The 20,103-nt window shown below is 39.8% G+C and overlaps 1 protein-coding gene across 1 annotated transcript in view; it reads right to left on the reverse strand.

Moving 5' to 3' along the window:
- The window catches only part of WDFY4 (WDFY family member 4), a 124,868-nt gene that overhangs the window by 98,250 nt on the left and 6,515 nt on the right, over nucleotides 1–20,103 (reverse strand). The window contains exons 4-13 of the mRNA XM_068166163.1: nucleotides 19,614–19,717; nucleotides 18,398–18,544; nucleotides 17,847–18,036; nucleotides 16,799–16,988; nucleotides 16,472–16,632; nucleotides 15,691–16,143; nucleotides 14,026–14,130; nucleotides 12,608–12,798; nucleotides 8,932–9,542; nucleotides 4,542–4,635 (exon numbers count right to left, since the gene is read on the reverse strand). Coding sequence (XP_068022264.1) covers nucleotides 4,542–4,635; nucleotides 8,932–9,542; nucleotides 12,608–12,798; nucleotides 14,026–14,130; nucleotides 15,691–16,143; nucleotides 16,472–16,632; nucleotides 16,799–16,988; nucleotides 17,847–18,036; nucleotides 18,398–18,544; nucleotides 19,614–19,717 — 2,246 coding nt within the window. The remainder of the gene's footprint in view (nucleotides 1–4,541; nucleotides 4,636–8,931; nucleotides 9,543–12,607; nucleotides 12,799–14,025; nucleotides 14,131–15,690; nucleotides 16,144–16,471; nucleotides 16,633–16,798; nucleotides 16,989–17,846; nucleotides 18,037–18,397; nucleotides 18,545–19,613; nucleotides 19,718–20,103) is intronic.

Genomic DNA, 20,103 nt, shown 5'->3' on the forward strand with positions numbered 1-20,103 from the left:
TGACACCGTCCCCCATAGCAAACTCCTGGCCAAGCTGTCAGCCCATGGCTTGGACAGCAGCACTCTGAGCTGGGTTAGGAACTGGCTGGATGGCCGAACCCAGAGAGTGGTGGTGAATGGTGTCACATCCAGCTGGCGGCCAGTCACTAGTGGAGTCCCCCAGGGATCAGTGCTGGGCCCCATCCTCTTTAACATCTTTATTGATGATCTGGATGAGGGCATTGAGTCTATCATCAGTAAATTTGCTGACGACACCAAGCTGGGGACAGGAGTTGATCTGCTGGAGGGTAGAGAGGCTTTGCAGAGAGACCTCGACAGGCGGGACAGATGGGCAGAGTCCAACGGCATGAGATTTAACACATCCAAGTGCCGGGTTCTGCACATTGGCCACAACAACCCCATGCAGTGCTACAGGCTGGGGTCAGAGTGGCTGGAGAGCAGCCAGGCAGAGAGGGACCTGGGGGTGCTGGTTGATGGTAGGCTGAACATGAGCCTGCAGTGTGCCCAGGCAGCCAAGAGGGCCAATGGCATCCTGGCCTGCATCAGGAACAGTGTGGCCAGCAGGAGCAGGGAGGTCATTCTGCCCCTGTACACTGCACTGGTTAGGCCACACCTTGAGTACTGTGTCCAGTTCTGGGCCCCTCAGTTTAGGAAGGATGTTGACTTGCTGGAACGAGTCCAGAGAAGGGCAACGAAGTTAGTGAGGGGCTTGGAACACAAGCCCTATGAGGAGAGGCTGAGGGAGCTGGGGCTGCTTAGCCTGGAGAGGAGGAGACTCAGGGGTGACCTTATTGCTCTCTACAACTACCTGAAGGGGGTTGTAAACAGGCAGAGGTTGGTCTCTTCTCCCAGGCAGCCAGAACCAGAACAAGAGGACACAGTCTCAGGCTGCACCAGGGGAAGTTCAGGCTGGAGGTCAGGAGGAAGTTTTACACGGAGAGAGTGATTGCCCATTGGAATGGACTGCCCGGGGAGGTGGTGGAGTCGCCGTCACTGGAGGTGTTCAGGAGGAGACTTGACAGGGTGCTTGGTTACATGGGTTAGTTGATTAGGTGGTGTTGGATGATAGATTGGACGCGATGATCTTGAAGGTCTCTTCCAACCTGGTTTATTCTATTCTATTCTATACTTGCACCATGAATCATGATATTGAAAGTGCAGTTAGAATGTAGTTTGGCTCACAGCTCTGCCTCAAGTTAGAGTCATAAGGGCAAAATGTCAACAGTTTGCCTAATCTACTTAAGTAGTTCCCAGATTCTTTGCTCCTAAGAGCCCAACTTCAAAACTAAATTCACTTTCAAAGCTGAATTTAGTTCATTGCTATTTGTCTTCAAAAAAATTATGCTATGTTCAAGATAAGGAAGAACTTTGAACCTTTAGCAGTAGGATTCACTTTGAAATTATATAATACCCTTAGTTTTAAAGGATGCGATGATCTTGAAGGTCTCTTCCAACCTGGTTTATTCTATTCTAATGATACAGCAATAATTCAGTGCTGTAATCAGGCTCAGTAAACAAAAATTTCCCAGGAGATAATGCTGAAGCAAAGCTTGCAGGAAAGCGCTGAGGGGAAAAAGCTGACCATCAGCTACAGCTCTAGTATGAAGGACCCACTGCCAGGGTATTTCTAGTGTCCTGCTTCCTACCAGAGTCCTTTCCCTTCTCCCAAAGATCTGGCTGCCCAGCCCAAAGAGGAATGAAGCTCTAGACAAATATCTGGAGAGTTTCCTTCTGCAGGTAATATAGTGCAGCAATTTAGGAATCCACTGTGATATTAGTAGTTACATTAGTACTGATATCAGTAATATAAACCTGAAAGCATGCAAACATTAAATATCACACAGCCTTCTGTGGGCCATCTCTAATGATTGATATCAATATCTAAAGCTCAATGACCTTTTCAGTTTAGAAAGAATTTACACTTTTAAGAAGAACAAATACTTGGAAAGTGTTATGCTGTTAACATCTACAGTGAGAACAACTAGTTTAGATTAAATTTAAAACCTGAATAAAGATCTTTTTAAAAGGTGGTAAGTCCTTATAAATGCACCATGTTTTAATTTTATAACAGTGAATATGACAGCAGTTTCACAGGAGAGACATGGATAAAAATAAAAAGGACAAATCCATCTGTGGAAGTACCAATATTAGTAAAGAAATAAACAGATAGTTTAAAGAATTAATCATGTGAGAGCTTTTTGTCATCTATGCTCACAAGAAACCTGCCAGAATGATGACACAGATCAGAATCATGCTTTGATTCTCTTCTCAGAAGTTATTTTCTTTCCTTTACCCAGCCTAGCCAGATCTAGGAGATCTCTATATCTGACATAAAAAATAGGAAACATGTAGTGTGACACTCTGGAATCTTAAAAGCCACAGGTCCATAATGCCAGACAAGGACGAGTTACTTAGAAGGGTAAACTTCTTTCTTTTTAGGGTAGAAAACCCCCTGTGAACATCCTGAGCCACATATCTAATTAGATGCTAACCTGTCTCAGTTTGTGAAACATGACAAATGCTATCTTTCAGCATCAAACAGGTAGCATATTAACAAAAGAAAAACTCACTTGTATTTGGTCAAAACACATGCAGTCTGGTGGGAAATGGCATGTGCTAGGCGTGAACATGAGAAATATCCTCTACATACAGTTTAGTGGCTCAAAGATTGTCTGTTTGGGAGGACATTAAAGATTTTAGGCAAATTTTCATACCCATATGACATTCAAATTAAATTTGATTGTGTGTAGGAATGTCAGTAATATGCACCTACAAATCTGTTCTCCTTAGCTTTTAATTGTCCTTCTAGACAGTCAGAAGAAATGGCTGAAGAGCAGCACCACCTCTTTTCCTGTCTGCTACCATTTTTCTATGCTGACAAGCTCAACATTGCTTCATCCCATCACTGCTAATGTCTGACAAAGGTCACTGAGAAGCTGCAAATTTGGCAGGAAATGGATATTATCTCTGAGGGTCAGAAGCAAAGTACATTCGTTTTATTGAGTTCCATTAATGTTTCTATAAAAGCAGTGCTTTCTCATTGCCATTTCTGTGAAAGCAAAGGATCTGCACATGACCTGAAATGATTCCAAAGATTTTTCCAGATTACTCCTGAATATCAGGGGGGAAAAGACCTATCACAGCAGTAATACAAGCAGAATGAGGTGTGTTACTGTCTGTTCTTCACCTTTGCTTAAATATATATATAAAATATTACTATTTATATAATCTTAAGCTCAAGGCAAGAAGACTCTTCATATTTTTGAAAGAAAGTATGCAGCAAATAAAGCTTCATCCACAATATTTTTTTCATCCTTCATACAACTGTCAGACACTGTTGCACTGTTCCTGTTTGGAACAGATATATCTGTTCAAAGATCAGTTCCTTTGGTCATTATCCTTCTGCTAAACAGTTCTCCTTCATTAGCCACAGAGGTTCCCCTTTCACCTTACTCCTGTGTTCCAAGTAGCATCTCATTGCATAAGGGTCTATGCAGTGGCACTTGTTATGATTAAAGGTACTAAAGCCCATCCTTTTTTGGTATCAAAATCTGGCAGCATCAGTGAGTTGCTTAAGCTACAAGTTAGGAGGTTCCATTCATTCTCTCACACATTTTTAAACAGGTTTAGTCAGAAACATTCTGGTTTTCCTCTAGCCTTTTTGTAGGTCATTTGATGAAAAACTCCTTAGGATGTGTGCTAACTCTTAGGCAGTCTGACTCAAGACCCCCCATAACAGTCCCCTTTTTACCTGAGGCAATTCTATTCACAACAGCAATACTAACCAAACACTGCCATTAATAATATCTTCTTAACTAATAAAAAAAATAAAAAATGAGGAAGGAAAAAAGATGAACACACATATAAAAATTGAATTGCTGGAATTTTTGCTCTAGTCCTTCATACTTTTAAGAACACTGCCATCTACTGAGGGTCTCGGAAGCTTGCTTTCTCATAGAGCTCAGCCCTAGTAACAACTGGTAATTTTTTTGATAGTCTCTCATGCAATTAACCCCTCTACTTAATTCCACTATACAGAGTTGGGACGTGCCAGAAATTAGTTATACTCTCACCTTCTGTAGCTCTGGATGAAGTCTGGCTTTATGCCAGTCCTCTGCATGTAAGTTAACTGTATCCAAGAATTTCAGACTAGAGACAATACACCAGTTCAGAGTGGACATGTGTATGGAAAGTTTGGCAAAGCAAAGCTGATTCCAAGATGCATTGAAAGTTTATTGACTATTAGTCCTAAAAAGGCAGACTGTTCTGGTTGCTAGGTCCATATTTTAAACTATTTGCAAGGGACTTCCATGATTGTCCCATACTTTGTATCACACAGGCACAGAAATATTAAAGTCAAACTGATAGCCAAGAGCCTTTTTCTGTTTGAGTCTGTTGACTCAATCAAATGTGTGCTGGTCCTTCTACTGGGGTTCTAGGTAAATTTTAGTAGTTGCACACCTACAAATAGTAAGCAATTTTTGGAAATGAAGCTCAGAAAAGTGGCAGTTTAGGTGACACTATGATATGTTCAGACTGACCTGACAGTGTCCCTCTTTGTACAGCTTTGGCAGCAATCTCACCATGACACAGACAGCACCTGGATGTACAATGGCACAGTCTCCCATTTCCCACCTGCAGGAGAAAGACACATAGTACTTATCACTATAATTATCATTAAAATCAAAGAGGCTCAACAGTGTTCCAGCAGAGTATAGCGTTAAATCCTCCAAGCAGTTACCAGAGTCAGCATTTGAAACTAGACAAACAAGAGGACCTTGAACAAGTGGAAGCCTCTTTAGAATAATGAAGACAGGACATAACCTGCTCATGAGCTTGCATCTCAGGGATTTGCATATTCAAAGATGTGCAGCTACCCTCTAAACAAACTTTGCCTCTGAAGGTACTTGCACTACAGAGAACAGTCAATTTGAAGGAATCTCTCTGATGCATTAGCCCAGAACTAGTGTTAAATTTTTAATTTTCAAGTTGTTTGTAACTATGGTCAGATAATCGCTTCAGAACTTTCAAACCATAACAGCAATAAGCAAAGATGAGATAGTCTTGATGAAATCAGCATGCCTGTCTTCCCTTCCAACACTAGAATTTGCTTAAATTGACAAAAGAAGTTTAAGTATCTGTGCTTCCCCACTGTTAGTTTTGCTCGTGCCATGTATCACCTTTGTACATTCAGGCACGGGAAGGACCTGAGGCATCAGAGGTACCACAGAGATCTGCTTATGTCATCATGAATGACAATATTTGCAGAGAGGTTGGACTGGATGATCTCCAGAGGCCCCTTTCAACCTCTATAATTCTATGTTGCCTAATAGTAGTCAGATATATCTCAAAACTGAAGCCTAATTCTAATGTAGGCACTGCAGGCTCATCATGTGCAGAGTATCATGAGTATTTCTGAATGTACCTTTGAACCAGAGTTATGATGTGCACTATCAGAAACATTTGTCCCAAACACAACGTGAGAAAAGCAGACACCAGACAGTCCTAATTAGACTGAAAAAACCCCCAACCAACCAAACAAATAAAACCCACCAAAAAAACCAAAACAAAGGAAAACCCAGAATAAAACAAACAAAAAGCAACAGACCAACCCACAATATACTTTACAGAATGTATAAAACCAAAGGTATAGGTAAAAGTGAGCACTAATATAAAGTTTCTTCAAGGTATCTAAAGGAAGGTGAAAAGTTTGTAATGAACATGTTAGACACTTCCATAAAAGCTCACCTTATCTGTCAGAGCAGCTAGTTATGTGTGACACAGTGCCACACAGTGACAAACAATTCTTACTGCACCTTCAGGAATGTCAAAGAAGTTGCTTATTAAGAATAATTTCTATGTAACAAATCAAAATCAGATCTGGTACAGAGACTTATGGCAGTGGTGGCTCCGGTTTAGACACATATGCCCATACTTGACATGAATGTCGGTGAATTTTAAAATGTCAAGCAAGAAAAAAGCACATACTGAAAATACACTCTCCTCCCATCTCCCCTGTGTCCCCCGCTCCCTCCCCATCAAACCAAACTCAAACACAAAAATCTAAGAATCAATAAGATCAAAATTTTAGTCTGTTTTTCTTCTGTGCCTGTGTGCCCCAAGTAAGTTCATTTTTAGTCTGAGCCTCTGTATTCAAGGACTGACTTCCCAAACTTTCCATTGAATTCAAACCTCTGTCTCTAGCACTGTAAAAATATACTGCCAGGCAGCATGTCCAATTCTCCCAACATATAACACTCTTCCTAAAGACATTGTCAGTGAAGGAATACGGCTACCTCTCTATAGTAAACACATATGGGTTGCATTATTTTTTTAATAACCTTTATGTATTGTAAAGGCAAAATGTGCACTAACAAAATGTGACTATCAGAAGACAAGAACAGAAAATTATTCTATAAAAATCATTGCATGGTTAAGACATTGCCATAACTATAAGGAGGAGTTTCATTATTTTTGAGTGCTGCCTGGTAGGTTTAACACCCCCCCAGGGCTCTTGAGAAGGAATAGCAAAGTGCTACACACACACACTCCCCTTTAAGAGTATTAAATAAGCCTTATCTCCAGCCTTTTCTGTGGTTTTCCAAGAGGGTCTCTGGCTTTTATTAGTACAAAAGGTGCCTCCATGTACCAGCTCCTCACTCCTGCAAATATCCCAGCTATCACACTCCTGCGTCACAGCTATCCAGTCAGCCCCATGATTCCATTCCATCTACCCCCACCAATGCCAAATCTGCTCTAGAAAGGCTAGTACTTAAAATTAAGAGGATCTGGGGACAAAATGAGATGCTGCAAAGAACCCAAAGAGCCATTAGCATAGTGAGTCTGTGGTAACAGCAGCAACTGCAGCAGCCATTCTGCTATGGTGGACACTAAGATGAGCTTCTTTCCTAAAGAAAGATTCACAGTTTGCTGCAAACTGACTCTAATCACCAGGAGGAAAAGGAAAAACAGAAACCTCATCTTTCACAGAAGGTGTTTCAAACATTACTACACAGTGAGGAACACAGATGCTTTTCAGATGAGAATGAAAGGGTCCATTTCCCTGTGGCTCAGCAGCTTGCAGCATCATTGACCACTGGACAGCATAAGGTACTAGAATATTATCCAGTTAAAATGCTGATCTTCCTGTGCCTCAGTCACAGGCTCCCACCTGAGCGTCACAGGCTCCCACAGGAGCATCACAGGACACCTACACTGACTACACTCAAGTTCTTTCTTCAAGCTGCATAGCCTCTGACTGAAGCCTTCTTCAGGAAGAAGTGTGAGCATGGAGTACAGCTTAGAGGAAGCTGCATCAGGCTTGCAGAAACTCTGGGAATTTGACAGTTTATGTTTATTTTCATAAAATTTACTGCCAGAAAAGGATACAGGCCACACAGCCTCAAGATTGACAACTTGCCAGTACATGTTCCTCTGTTGTGCTTGCATGCACTCTCCAGCTATCCCTAGCTAATCTAGCTTCCTTTTTCAGTCTTTACAAAAGCCACCCCAGAACCAAAGTCAAACTGTCCCAAACCAGACCCTGTGAATTGAATGGATCTCAGATTATATGACTCATTGCTCCCCTATTGATATTCACACACACAGCCTCATAGCTCAAAGGCAAAACAACACAAGGACCTAAGAAGCCTTGCTTTATGTTTCAGATCTAGTAACTTGAGAAAGACCAAGCAGAACACAAAGCCATATCTTTCCTAGCATTGCCACTGATCAGCTGTTTCTCCTTTAGCTTCCCTGAGCCTCTGTTATGCACATAGTTGAGTTGCAGGCTATGGACTTCACACAATCACCATCATCAATAAACTCTCAACACATTTGACTCACATTCCCCCAGGTGGGGCTAGGAAGATCTATTTTAAAAAGAGTATTCATTCCTCCTAAGCCACCAAGTCCTCTCCTCAGCACTGACCATCTAACCAGAAGCTTGCAGTGTAATTTGAAGAGTGGTGGTAGGGAACTAATATCTCCATGACTATTTTTTAATCAGTTACACAAAGACATCTACTGCAGGTTTTTCTAGTTGCGTTGAACAAGTACAAATACGACCAGAAAGACTTTGCCTGCCTCAGTACTCAGGGAAGAAAAGTTCCACTGACTTCAGCAACTGCTAATTATGAGTGACAGACATAATGACTTGGTCTTTAAATATACAATAAGGGCTGAAGGACTCTCACAGTTATAAACTTAGTCATCTTAAACATAATTTCTGTGAAAAGCAATTTTGAGATCAGGACTGAGAAACCCAAGATAAACAGATGCATGAAGGGACAGAAGGTCTTAGGAGTTACAAAATGCAAGTATTCAGAATTGACTCACAGCTGACAGCTGCATTGATTTCTGGTGTAGTCTTTCCTTCTTGCAAAGGATATATGTTTTGCAAATTAGATATGTTTCAGTATATGAAGGAGACAGGACTACTTTTCCTTTTCCAACTTTTTGTTTCAGCTTTATGAGTAAATGAGAGAGAGTGTGTGTGTCTGTACATGTGTGTCTGGACACACATGCATGGGAAAGCATTCAAAAGAACTTTTTTTCTTAATGTATCAGGTGACTGGAAACAGTTTCCCACGTAATTGAAAAAGTCAAAATTGTTTGGAGCAGATTCAAGTAGAGACTAAAGGACTTCAAGTCCCAGGAGCCTGTCCCTTAGAGCTGCTTCCTGATCCCACACTGCATGAGTTGGAACCTTCAGCATAAACTCTACTACTCTCAGGTTTTGTGTCCCATTGTTTTATACATGCCACAATGTTTACATCAACCTTTTTAAAAGAGGCGATTTTTGCTGCCTGGAAGCCTGGTAATTGGGACTGTGGCATCAGTTTGTTTGTTCTAGGCGGGTTACCTCAGTTTATTACCATATAAATACAGACAGAAGTCTTACTGTTATATTTCCTGTAGTAAAAGACTTACTTCTCTTCAGGGTTTCCACTTAGCCTATAGGCAGAGACAGATGATAACTTGTTATCTGGTCTTTTGAAAGTAACAGGATTCTCTTGAGTTTGGGATCCCTCCTGATCATCTCTTGATGCTTCTCCCATCTCTGGCTTTTTCTCCTTGAAGTAGCTGTCCAGATGGAGGGTTCCTTTGATCATGCGATCAAGAAAATTCAAAATCCATATGCAGTTCTTTAACCACATTGGGAAAGGTTCTGAAGAGCAGAGAGCTGCATCCAAGAATTCTGCAAATGTCCTTGTCTTCTCAAGGCTCACAGGAGTTTGCCATTCCCCATGTGTCCAGAAGCATCCAAGTAACCCAAGATCCTCTGCCATCTTTTCAAAGAGACCATTTCTCTGGAAGAAATTGCTGTTGACAGGGTCCAGGTGCAGGGCTGCTGTTATACCCTGAAGTGTGTAGAAAATAAGCTCCAGTATGGAGTTCTGTCCAACTGCCATCCACAGCCCAGAAGGAGGGTCCTGTAACGCACCTTCCATGTCTGAGATAAGGGACAGAAGTCCATTAAATCCACTGCAGGTTCTGAAAGCTGAATGGCTCTTGGGGCTCTCCAATATCCTCAAGAGTGACTAGAAACATTATGAAGAAAGGAGACAAAAGAAGCACTTAACAAAGGGACAAAGAAACTTCGTAATATTTTAAAACTCCAAGTTTGTCCCAAAATTCTTTCTGAAATTTCAGTCTTTGAAGAAAAAAAAAAATGTTTGGTCAAAGTAAAGGTCACCACTATGCAACCTCTCCTCCCTTCCCCCATACACCCAATTTGTCAAACATGGAGCTGCCCATGGAGTCAGCCTGACTCCATGGCAGACAAGACATGGTGATCATGGGAATAAGCAAAGAAATGAGATTTTCATCATTATATTTTATATTATATTATATTATATTATATTGCCCAGAGGTAGTTTGAGACCTTTGGCTATTCTTTCATCAGTCTTCTCACACTCTGCCATTGTGTCCTAGTTTCAACCCACGAGCTGTCCAGGGTAAAAGGACAGAAAAGATATTTTGTCCCTTCCCAAGGAGTGGAAAAAAAAAAAGCTCCACACTGGATTGGAAGTTTAAATGGAAATTCCGTATTCCATTTACAAATATATACAAAAGGTATTCATGTAAAAGGAACACATTCACAAATTAGGCTCAGTTCTTTACCTGGACTTACCAGGCCAAAACCTTCCAGAGCCTTCCAAAATCATCCAGCCCACTCAGCCTCAGCAGGCCCAAGAGCATGGCAAACTGCACACCAACCCCCACCACCACTAGACCCAGGTTTACTGCAGGCTTTAATGGGCCCAGTGGCATAGCTGGAAGTTCAGTGCCAGCCAAGGCCAGGAGAAAGCCATCTCCCTCGCAAAAGATAACAGCGGGAGCATGTCCCAAGACAGAGAGGAGAGAGATTTGGCTGTACACTCCCTTAAATAGAGAAATAGAGAGAAATAGAGAAATACAGTACAGATTACAATATCCTAGGATGAACTGCCCATTCCCCTGGGACTCTAGCTTCTGGAGAACTTTTCGTTGTGGTTATACCAATTAACTCTTGATTTCTCTTAACCTACACTACCACCTAAAATAAATTAAAACAGAGATTTGATTGCAAATAACCTCACACAGAAAATGAGAAGAAAACACAGGTCTCTATAGGCAAGTTTTCTGACAGCTCTGAATACATGAGGAGTGACACTAGGCTTTTGTTCATGTGACTGAGCAGAAACTTTCTATAAAAGAAATGACAAAGGATGGCCCAAAGAACACTGCAAGCAGTAGGCTCTCCTTATTAGAAAGATAAGTCCATTTATCAGCAGAGGTGTTTTTGAAGTTTGCACAACACTTTGGAGGAAACAGATCATGAAGATTCGTATTCCAAGACAATGATGTCATTAGGTTTTCTCTAATTTCAAGTGGCTTAAAGCAGGTTATAAGTGAATGTCACATGACAATATCACACATTCATTTACACACTTACGCAGAAGTAAAATTGGGGACAAAAAAAAAAATAAAGCTTGCAAGGAAATATTCTACTGTAATTGAATGTAATCTGTCCCAGGTTTTGGGGATGTTTCATAATTAATGTTGTAAATATGATGCTTTTTCAGGCACCAGGGACTTTTCAAATTTAAGGTTGCGCCTTTTAGCGGTGGAAAGGGCTAATTTTACATATAATGTTTCCCAACAGAGAGCCAATGAAAGAGTTTCATTTCACAAGCTGCTGAAGAAGAATGCTTTCCAGTGCAAATATATCTCCCTGTAATAGGATCTAGGACTGTGATAAAGGGTTGTCAGAACAGAAAGGTGAGGGGGAACTCTATTACTGTCATTCAATTTTGCATGATAATATATCAAACCAGGCAGAGTCTTCCGAGCAGGGAGCAAGTTTAATAACACAGAGTTGAAGTTATCAGGATGGCGTTAACAGATTTCAGAGAAGGTCAACAGTAACAATATTTTCTCCAGCTCTAAATCAGTTAGAATTTAATCGCCTATGAGTTAGTAGTCCTCTGCCTTGAATCTCTAAAACTGCTGTCTGCTGGAAACCCCCTAACTCAATTAACGTTAACAGAATTTATTTCACATTCCATTATTTGTTATTCCTCATAATTGTCTGTGTGCCATGCTGGAATACAGCAGTGCTAATTACGTTTGGGCTTAGGCTTTAACAGCTAAATATATATTAGCAAATCAATCTGAATTTGTATGTAACATAATCACAGTCCCAATGGATGTAGATAATAAATTCATCTGCTTACATTATGCTTTAATACAGTTATCATTTGTCAGAATTAGACATTGAAGCTGCATTTATTTTCATATGAGTTTGGACACCGGACTCAACTTGCCCACAAATATTGTTGAAGTTTACTGTTTCAAATCAAAGCAATACATTTTGTCACATTTAGGTTTCTTTAAAGTAACACGATTCTTTTATCACAGAAGCAGCTGCTATATTGTAATGAAATGTGAATTTGGTTCACAGTTCTTGGAGACAGTAGAATGAAACTAAATCAGTGCTTAGACCACATCTGCTTCTTAATTTACTACCTATGATTTAAAACAAAATAAAGCATATTGATTCTGTTTCATTAATTTTGGATCAGATCCTCTACAAACACAATAAAGGTTAGGAACAGCTCTAATTTTTCCTCTAAATGTTCATGATTCTTCCTTTTCCCGTCATCTCGCATCTTTTTTTCCACAACACTGGTGCATTCACAAAATGACAACCTTGGCAACTTATCAGAACTGAGCTGTTCATCTCATGCCTACCCTGGCTCTTCTAGTCTTACCCCTTTACATTTTCATGCATCCTCCTTCTGCATATCCTCCATTTTTGTTTACATTTGTTTCTCCTTTCTCTGTAATGTTACATAGAACCACTCATACAACTGTACCCTGCATTATTATTTAAGTCTTCAATACACTTCACAATCTGGTACTAAGTGAAGGTGTTTACTACACACACATTGCTAAAAATCAGAGTCCAATTTACTAGAATAAAAAACTAGTCTGTGGCTTCTTTTTTCTTCTGCACTTAGCATCTTGGGAAAACCACAGTGCTAGGGGTGAGATCAAGAGTAATTTCTCATAAACCAGTCTCAAAGAAAACAACAACTAAGTAGGGCTCCACATTAATTACCTTCAGCAGATCTATTTTTAGATGTAGTTCCCCTTGAGTGGAAGAACAGAGAGCCCCAATAATAATGCTCATGTATTCTTCATAGTTGATGACTGATAGCTGCTCCAAGATGCTGAGCGTTGCACTTCTGTAGCACTCATCATCCAAGAATATCTTGATATATGGCACCATTCCATAGTCCTTTAGAACAACTGTGGACAGAAATGGTTATTGTTTGTTACTTAAACTACCCTTTATTTGTAGCTCTCATAGGTGGATTTTTAGTGTTGATGTGAATTGCCACATTTCTACAAATACCGCAGGAAAGGGAAGAAGAAGAGGCAGCTAAGCTAAAGGTAGCACAAACTGAGTGGCACAAGAGTGGATAACCAGAGTTTCCAATCATCAGAGATGACAGCTTCCCAACACAATAATAAATAAGAAAGATAAGACAGCTTATTAGTTTTCATCTTCAACATTTCTTTAGTTTATGAGGGGTTATTTGATAATTTATGACAGTATCATAGAATCACAGAATGCTAGGGGTTGGAAGTGACCTGCAGAGATCCTCCAGTTCTACCCCCCTGCAAAGCAGGAGCACTTAGGGCAGGTCACACAGGAACACATCCAAGGGGTTTTTGAGCACCTCCAGAGAAGAGGCCTCCACAACCTCTCTGGGCAGCCTGTTCCAGTGCTCTGTCACCCCCACAGTAAAAAGTTTTTTCTCATGTTGAGACAGAATTTCCTGTGATTGACTTTACATTCATCATCCCTCATCCTATCACTGGGCATCACTGAAAAGAGACTGGCTCCATTCTCCTGACAGCCCCCCTTCAGGTATTTGTAGAAATTTGTAGATTCCCTCCCAGCATTCTCTCCTCCACACTAAACAGTCCCCGACCGCTCAGTGTTTCCTCATAGGATAGATGCTGCAGTCTCTTAATCATCAAGAACTGACTGAATTTCAGTCTTCAGAAGCTTTTCCTTCAGTAATACTGTGTTCCATAAGATTCCCTACATTATAAACTTCTTAAGCACGTCAATACTAAATGTATGAGCGTTACTTAGTATGTGTCTGATCCCATCAAGACTTCAAATAATAGATACCATGGAAGATGGATGAACAAATGCACAAAATGCAAAGACTGTCTTGTTTTCCAGAAGATAAGTTTGCGTGTTCTATGCAAACGCTTCAAGAGCATAGACATGGATGAGGTAAGCAGGGTGACTATGGGAATAAGGCTCATTATACAGTTTAAGAATATCTTTGCCACCTTTCTTCCTACTCTGACACTGTTACTCATATACTTCTAAATTTTGCCTTCCATTTCTCACAGAAGCAGAAAAGTGAGGACATTTGTCACTACTCCTTAGGATGCATCATGGACGCTTACTACCAAATATCACAAAGGCAATGGCAGTCACACATCAGTTCTTACCAGTGTTCCTTACAGACTTCACTGTAAGGGCAGCTACCATCTTCAACATCACAGCATTTAATTCCTTCTCAGTGACTTCTTCCAAGCCAGATATCTGGCATCCAGCTGTAAACATATCAAAAAACACAATACAACTTACACAAGATAGATAAAATACATTAAAAAAAGAAAAGAAAGGGAAAAAAAAAAAAAAAAAAAAAAGAAAAAAAGAAAAAGGAAAACCAGTTCTTTAGCAAATTATAGTTTTCTCTTAAAGACTACTTGAACATTAAAATGAGTAACAAAGTACAGTCAGGGCATTGTCTAGTGATCAGGGTCTAGTCTGACACTGGGAAACACAGGTCTGGTTCTATGCTCTACAGCCCAGACCTACTGCATAACTATAGGAAACACCAGTTTCCACTTCTCAGCTGATGTAGAGTCACCTGTTTAGTGATACTTGGTAAGACGACACACAAATAAAAGAACATTACAAAATACGAGCTATAAAAATAAAATAGTAAAATAATATAGCAGCGTGCAGGACTTAAATGCCAAAACTAAAACTGAAGATCAGAAACTCCCTTCAGTTTCAAAGGAAAACATTTACAGGAACAGACGGTGTAAGGTAGATTATTTTTAGACCTAAGTGTCTTGAAGTTTGCAGTTTAAATTTATGGAAACCAAGACAGGGATGTAATGATCACTTCACACAGAATCTTCCCACCTGTCCCACTTCATCTGCATGCCTAAATTTACAAATTCCATAGCCATTCAATCACTTATTCTATAAAATTTATGTTTAAAAAAATATCTAAAGCAGTGTAATTAATGCAAAGACTGAAGAAATCACCTAAGCACCAGGTCATAACCAGATAAGTTTTAAGAACCCTAGTATTTATCTTGACAATCTTTATTTAAGTACTCTTGGACAAAACTCCAGTTCTCTGGCAACAATATTGCAAATCTAAGTGTCCTTGCAGTTCATGTTCCTTCTGTTGCTTGGAATAAATATGTATAAATAATTCAATTGTCCAGAAGTTATATCATGTACTTTGAGTCACTCCTCCTTCACTAAACAACAATTACATTGACATTTAAAAGCATTTTCAAATTCATACAGCACAGGAAATGTGATCATGCATTTTTGTTTCTTTGAAATAGCAGTTATAAACTTTTAAATATGTGAGTCTGTCTCCCAAGTCAACTCTATCCCACAGTTACTACACCAGGACTACTATCTTCCTGTTTTCATAACAGGAGATAATTATATCAGATGGGAATTGTTGGTAGTAGTTGTGGGTAACATATGGCCAAAATTCAAGAAACCAATTTCCATCATAAATCCTCAGGACTCAGTGTTATTTTACAGAGGATCTAAATAGTGTGAAAAACTTTCTGTAGTCTCAAGATAGCATTCTAGAGACCCCTGAATTAAGACCTTGTTTAAAAGTGTGGACTGAATAATAATCCATCATACACTGGTGAAAAATACCCCAAAACTGTTTAGGCTAGCAAATAGAATGATAAGCAGCTAAGATTTCAGAGAGGACTCAGCTTAGTATAAACTTCAGCCAATTGGCTTGCACAGGATATACTACACAGGATATAAAATTTATAAATTGACTGTAGAGATTTAGTCATTCCATAACTTCATCTGTTACTGCCACTGACATTAGTTTGTACCTGACTTCCTCAGGATCTTCGCTTGCTTCCTCAACATTGTCATCAGTAGTCCTAAGAGTCCAGAGTCACGGAATATGTCACTGAATAACATGTCCTTCTGGGTCATGCTGAGAAGGCACTGGAGCGCTGCTAAGGTGCAGAACGGCACTATGTTCTCCTTTATCAAATACTGAACTTTCTTTAAAATTTCATGAGGGACATAGGAGAGGTCCAGCACTATGGACTCCACCAGTCTGAAGAACTGGACTTGAACTGGGTGTGGTTTGAAATGGATTATGTCAGTAAACTGGTTGATAGGTTGTAGTGTCCATTCCAGAAGAAAGAAGTTCACTGTGTTCCAGGCCCATATGGTACCAATTGCTGCCAAGATTCTTCCACACAGGTGCTGATCATTACTTTTCTGGAAAATGGTCTGCAACACCTGAAAAGCCTGGAGGTTTTTCACTGTCAATCCTGTGAGATAAAACCAAGTGAGTTCACTTTTACCTCTATGCTGTTTAAGACTGCAAGTACCATAACTATACTGTTAAATTGTGTCTGAGAGTGGAAATAGGATTCACAGACATGCAGGATGTGACTATGAGTTATATTGTCCACCTTGTATCAGACCCTACAGCTGACATGATCAGTTCAGTTTGATGTAGGTATCATTCAGGCATCTGTAGCATTGAACAAACAGATCAGAAGATCCATCTCCTACTCCTTCCTCCATCTTAAGGTACATAATGAACAGAGCTTTATTTTTCTATGACTGATCTATACAAACAAATATATACTGTACCAGAAGACTGTTTCCATTCAAAATCAAAATGTGATAATTGTGGGTGTACAATATTTCCAGAAACTTTCAGTTCAGTTTTTCCACAGGTTGTGAGGCAAGTCAGCATGTCCAAGATCTCATCCACATAGGGGTCTCCTTCAGTTTTCTGCAATCCCTCACATCTAGGAACAAAACTTTGGTCAGTTGTATGTTCATGCCTTAGCAACACAAACATTTTGCATATACTACCGGTTACTGAGCTCACAGGAGCTACCCATTTTCTTCCCCACTCCTCCCCAGTCTATTTTACCATCCTGTAGTAGCCCACCTAAAAACCTCCCTACTTACCTGAGTAAAATTTTTAGCAATAATTGGTAGCCATCATTATTTTCAAACTCTGTTAATAAAGCTGATGATATGGGATAAGAATCCTTCACAAAGCATAAGACAGTACTAGCAGCTTCACACACGTCACAAGCAGGTAGGGTATCAGCCAGTTTAAAGAGATTCTGAATAGCTATTTTAATGCAGTCCACAGCTGTAGTGAATAAAGGGGGGAGAAAACAAAATAAAGGGCAAGTATTTTAAAACTGACAGTCAAACAAGTTCAGAGCTAGTAATAAAAATGGAACAACTCGTTTAAAGGGTTATTTCCCAGTAAAATATGTCAGTTAACTCTTCCCCTAGAGAAAAAAAGACAGGAGAATATATGAACATCACACTCATTTCAGGGGCTACATGAAGAACATTTCTGGTTTTAAAGTGCATATGCATTTCTTCACTTAACCCTTACAAGGGGATTCAGTCTTAGAAGCATAACATTCCAACCCACCCACTCAACAAAATTCATAGGCAGTGAATCCAGTGGTCTGAGCTCAAGGTTAGCAGAAGCTGACATGTTTCCTTGTCTTGTACAAAGTCAGTCATACATATTTGCTCAATGAGGCATATGCAGTGGGGTACAGACATCTTGCTCTGAGAAATGAAGCCTCGGTGTCTTGTCTAATCTGAGGGCCAGCTGCTTCAGAACAGCTTCAAAATGTCTGAACAGTTCCATATTCTTAGAACTACTATTCCTACTACTAGTCTTTCAATCTCACCCAGGAAGCCAAATTTTTATTTAAAAATATGAAAATACCTATACAAAGTGACTCCATGGCAAGAAATATTGACAGTAAAGTGTGGATTAATTTTTGCATAGAAAAAACCCTTCAGTTTCCAGACAGCTATCAGTACCAAATAAAAGTTCCTGTCTAGAAAGCCTAGAGCTCGTGCTTTGCAGTTGACTGACTATGAGTTTGTGTAGAGATTAAAATTTGTCCCAGGAAGACTCTTCTGGAGAATTCACTGTCACTATATCTATGGGGAAAGGAAAAGCCAAATTACTACAACAAACCTTGTAAGTACACAATGCTGTTTTTGGTCTGAGCCTTTGAAATTGTTCTCAGCACACAGCCTGTAGGTACTTTCCAAGAGTGGCTACACTGGTCCCAGAGGGAAGCAGTTGCTATAATTAATGCATGAAGCTTATCAGATGCCAGAAGTTCCTCTATACCTTGTTCCTCTCTGTACATATTGAGCATTATCTGAAAAGCAAACAAACATCAGCTTCAATAAACACCTCTACAAATATCTGGTAGAGGAAGAAAAAATCCATTGAGGGGGGAGGATTATAGTTTGATACCAATGCCAGGAGAAAGCATGCAGTGAAATGAACAACTAAAACTACCACCAAGATATTTTATTAATTTGTTTCTGCTTACAACGCCAGGTCATTTTGTATAACATAAAAATAAGAGCTATAGCAGAATCACCTCAGATGATGCTCCTGATACTTGTCAGCCCAGGTTTACTCCTTTTTGTTGGCAGTTTGAATCAATAACCAGCTAAAAGCCTAAGTGAACATCAGATACTCAGAGTAAATGAACTGTCAAAGGCACATCTCACCTTTACAAGCATTTCTCGTGTCTGGGTGTCATCCTCACTTGTCTTTCCATCATCATTGGTTTTATTCAGAGGAAAAGTAAAGAAAAGGTAGAGGCACTGCATCAGAGCAGCTGGAAGGCCAGATCCAATGATGTTCCACATAGTTCTCTAAGTAAGGAAAGTAGAAATCATCACCTCCAGAAACTGACCACAGTTTCCTTGATTTATTTTACACACAGAGTTTAGTCCTGGCAGATGAAAGAGCTGCTTGAGCAAGCTTTGTCATTACAAGTGTTCTAGGGTATACAAGTGTGACAATCATATAGCATGGCTGTACAAATCCTCTTGGAAGAAGTAAACATACTGAGGTTATGTTGCCAGGACTTCCCACTCCAGCTGACCTACAGCTACGTACAACCTACAGAGAAGTCCCAGTGTGCCTGCTTGAATGCATAATCATCACAGCAAAAATCAGCAACAAATTAAACAGAAGAGCAAGGCTTGTAAGATGAATTTTGGTGAGTGTGTGTGTTACAAAAAATAACAAGGTCTTTAATCTGCGAAAATCTCACACCCCATAAGGAACTTCATGCTGAGACTAACTATATATAATTCTATAGAGCTTGTTATAACACACATTGTGTCCACTAGAAACTGACAGTAAGATTTTATTTTCATGTATCTGAACAAAGACAAGACAAACTGCACAGCTCAATGTCCAGGATAAGCACATCCCTGATGCTCATCAGTAGGCTGTACGGCTGATGCCAGTCTTCATTGAGGATAACTGTACAAGTAGAGTTTATGAAATGCTTTGAAATGCTTCAGTGAGAGGCTATCAGGATGTGAAATACAATCAGTGCATTACCTCACAGGCAGATCCTTACTAGTCAGCTTTTTGATATGTAAGTTGGAGTGACAAAGGTTGAAAAGCAGTGACACACAATGGGAAAATATAAATCAGGACAGTAGAAAAACAGCTGCCTGATGATCGAAACAGTAACAGTATCTGAAAGCACAGGGTTTACTTCCCTCCTGGTGGAGTGTCCTCTATCTGACTGTATATCCTGGGAATGCTGAAGCACAAAATATTGGGGCTAATGCAAAAATTATGAGACTTAGGTGTTACATTTATAACACACTGGTGGGGTGGTTACCTTGCTCCTCCAAAATAAAAAGGAAAAAAACAACCAAACAAAAGAAACAACAAATCACCCTTTATAGTAATTTTTCTTACCAAGTCAGTCTGTGAAAGCAGATACACTGATTTAAGGAGCAAATGGCCATTTTCTGCTTCCCCTTTCTGTTGCAGCAGTTGCTCCAAAGCCAGGCGAGCTTCCTCTGTTACACAAAACCATGAAACTTTAATTCCTTAATAAAAGATGCAAATGCTGCTTCTATTATTTTTAAACAAATTTCACCAATTAAACAAAACTGCAGTCACAGAAATCCACTAAAGTAAATAGAAAAACATAAAAGGATTTTGATCCAACATTGGGCTCAGGTCAGTTTCAAACTGACAAGCTTCACTGGAATACAAACTCAGCTCATGAAGTCTGCCAGCTGACCAGGGTGAAGAATGTACAGCAGCCACTAGGAAAGCCATGTGTGGCTAGCACCTCAAAATAATGTGTAGCCTACTGTTTTACTGCATAGGTACAATATTCTACATTTCCAACTACCAAAGTTCCAAAACCATTATCATCATAGCATACAAGGCCACATCT

This window comes from Melanerpes formicivorus, unplaced genomic scaffold (assembly GCF_026170545.1).
Source record: "Melanerpes formicivorus ecotype bairdi unplaced genomic scaffold, bMelFor1.0.p_v2 SCAF_98, whole genome shotgun sequence".
Lineage (NCBI taxonomy): Eukaryota > Metazoa > Chordata > Aves > Piciformes > Picidae > Melanerpes > Melanerpes formicivorus.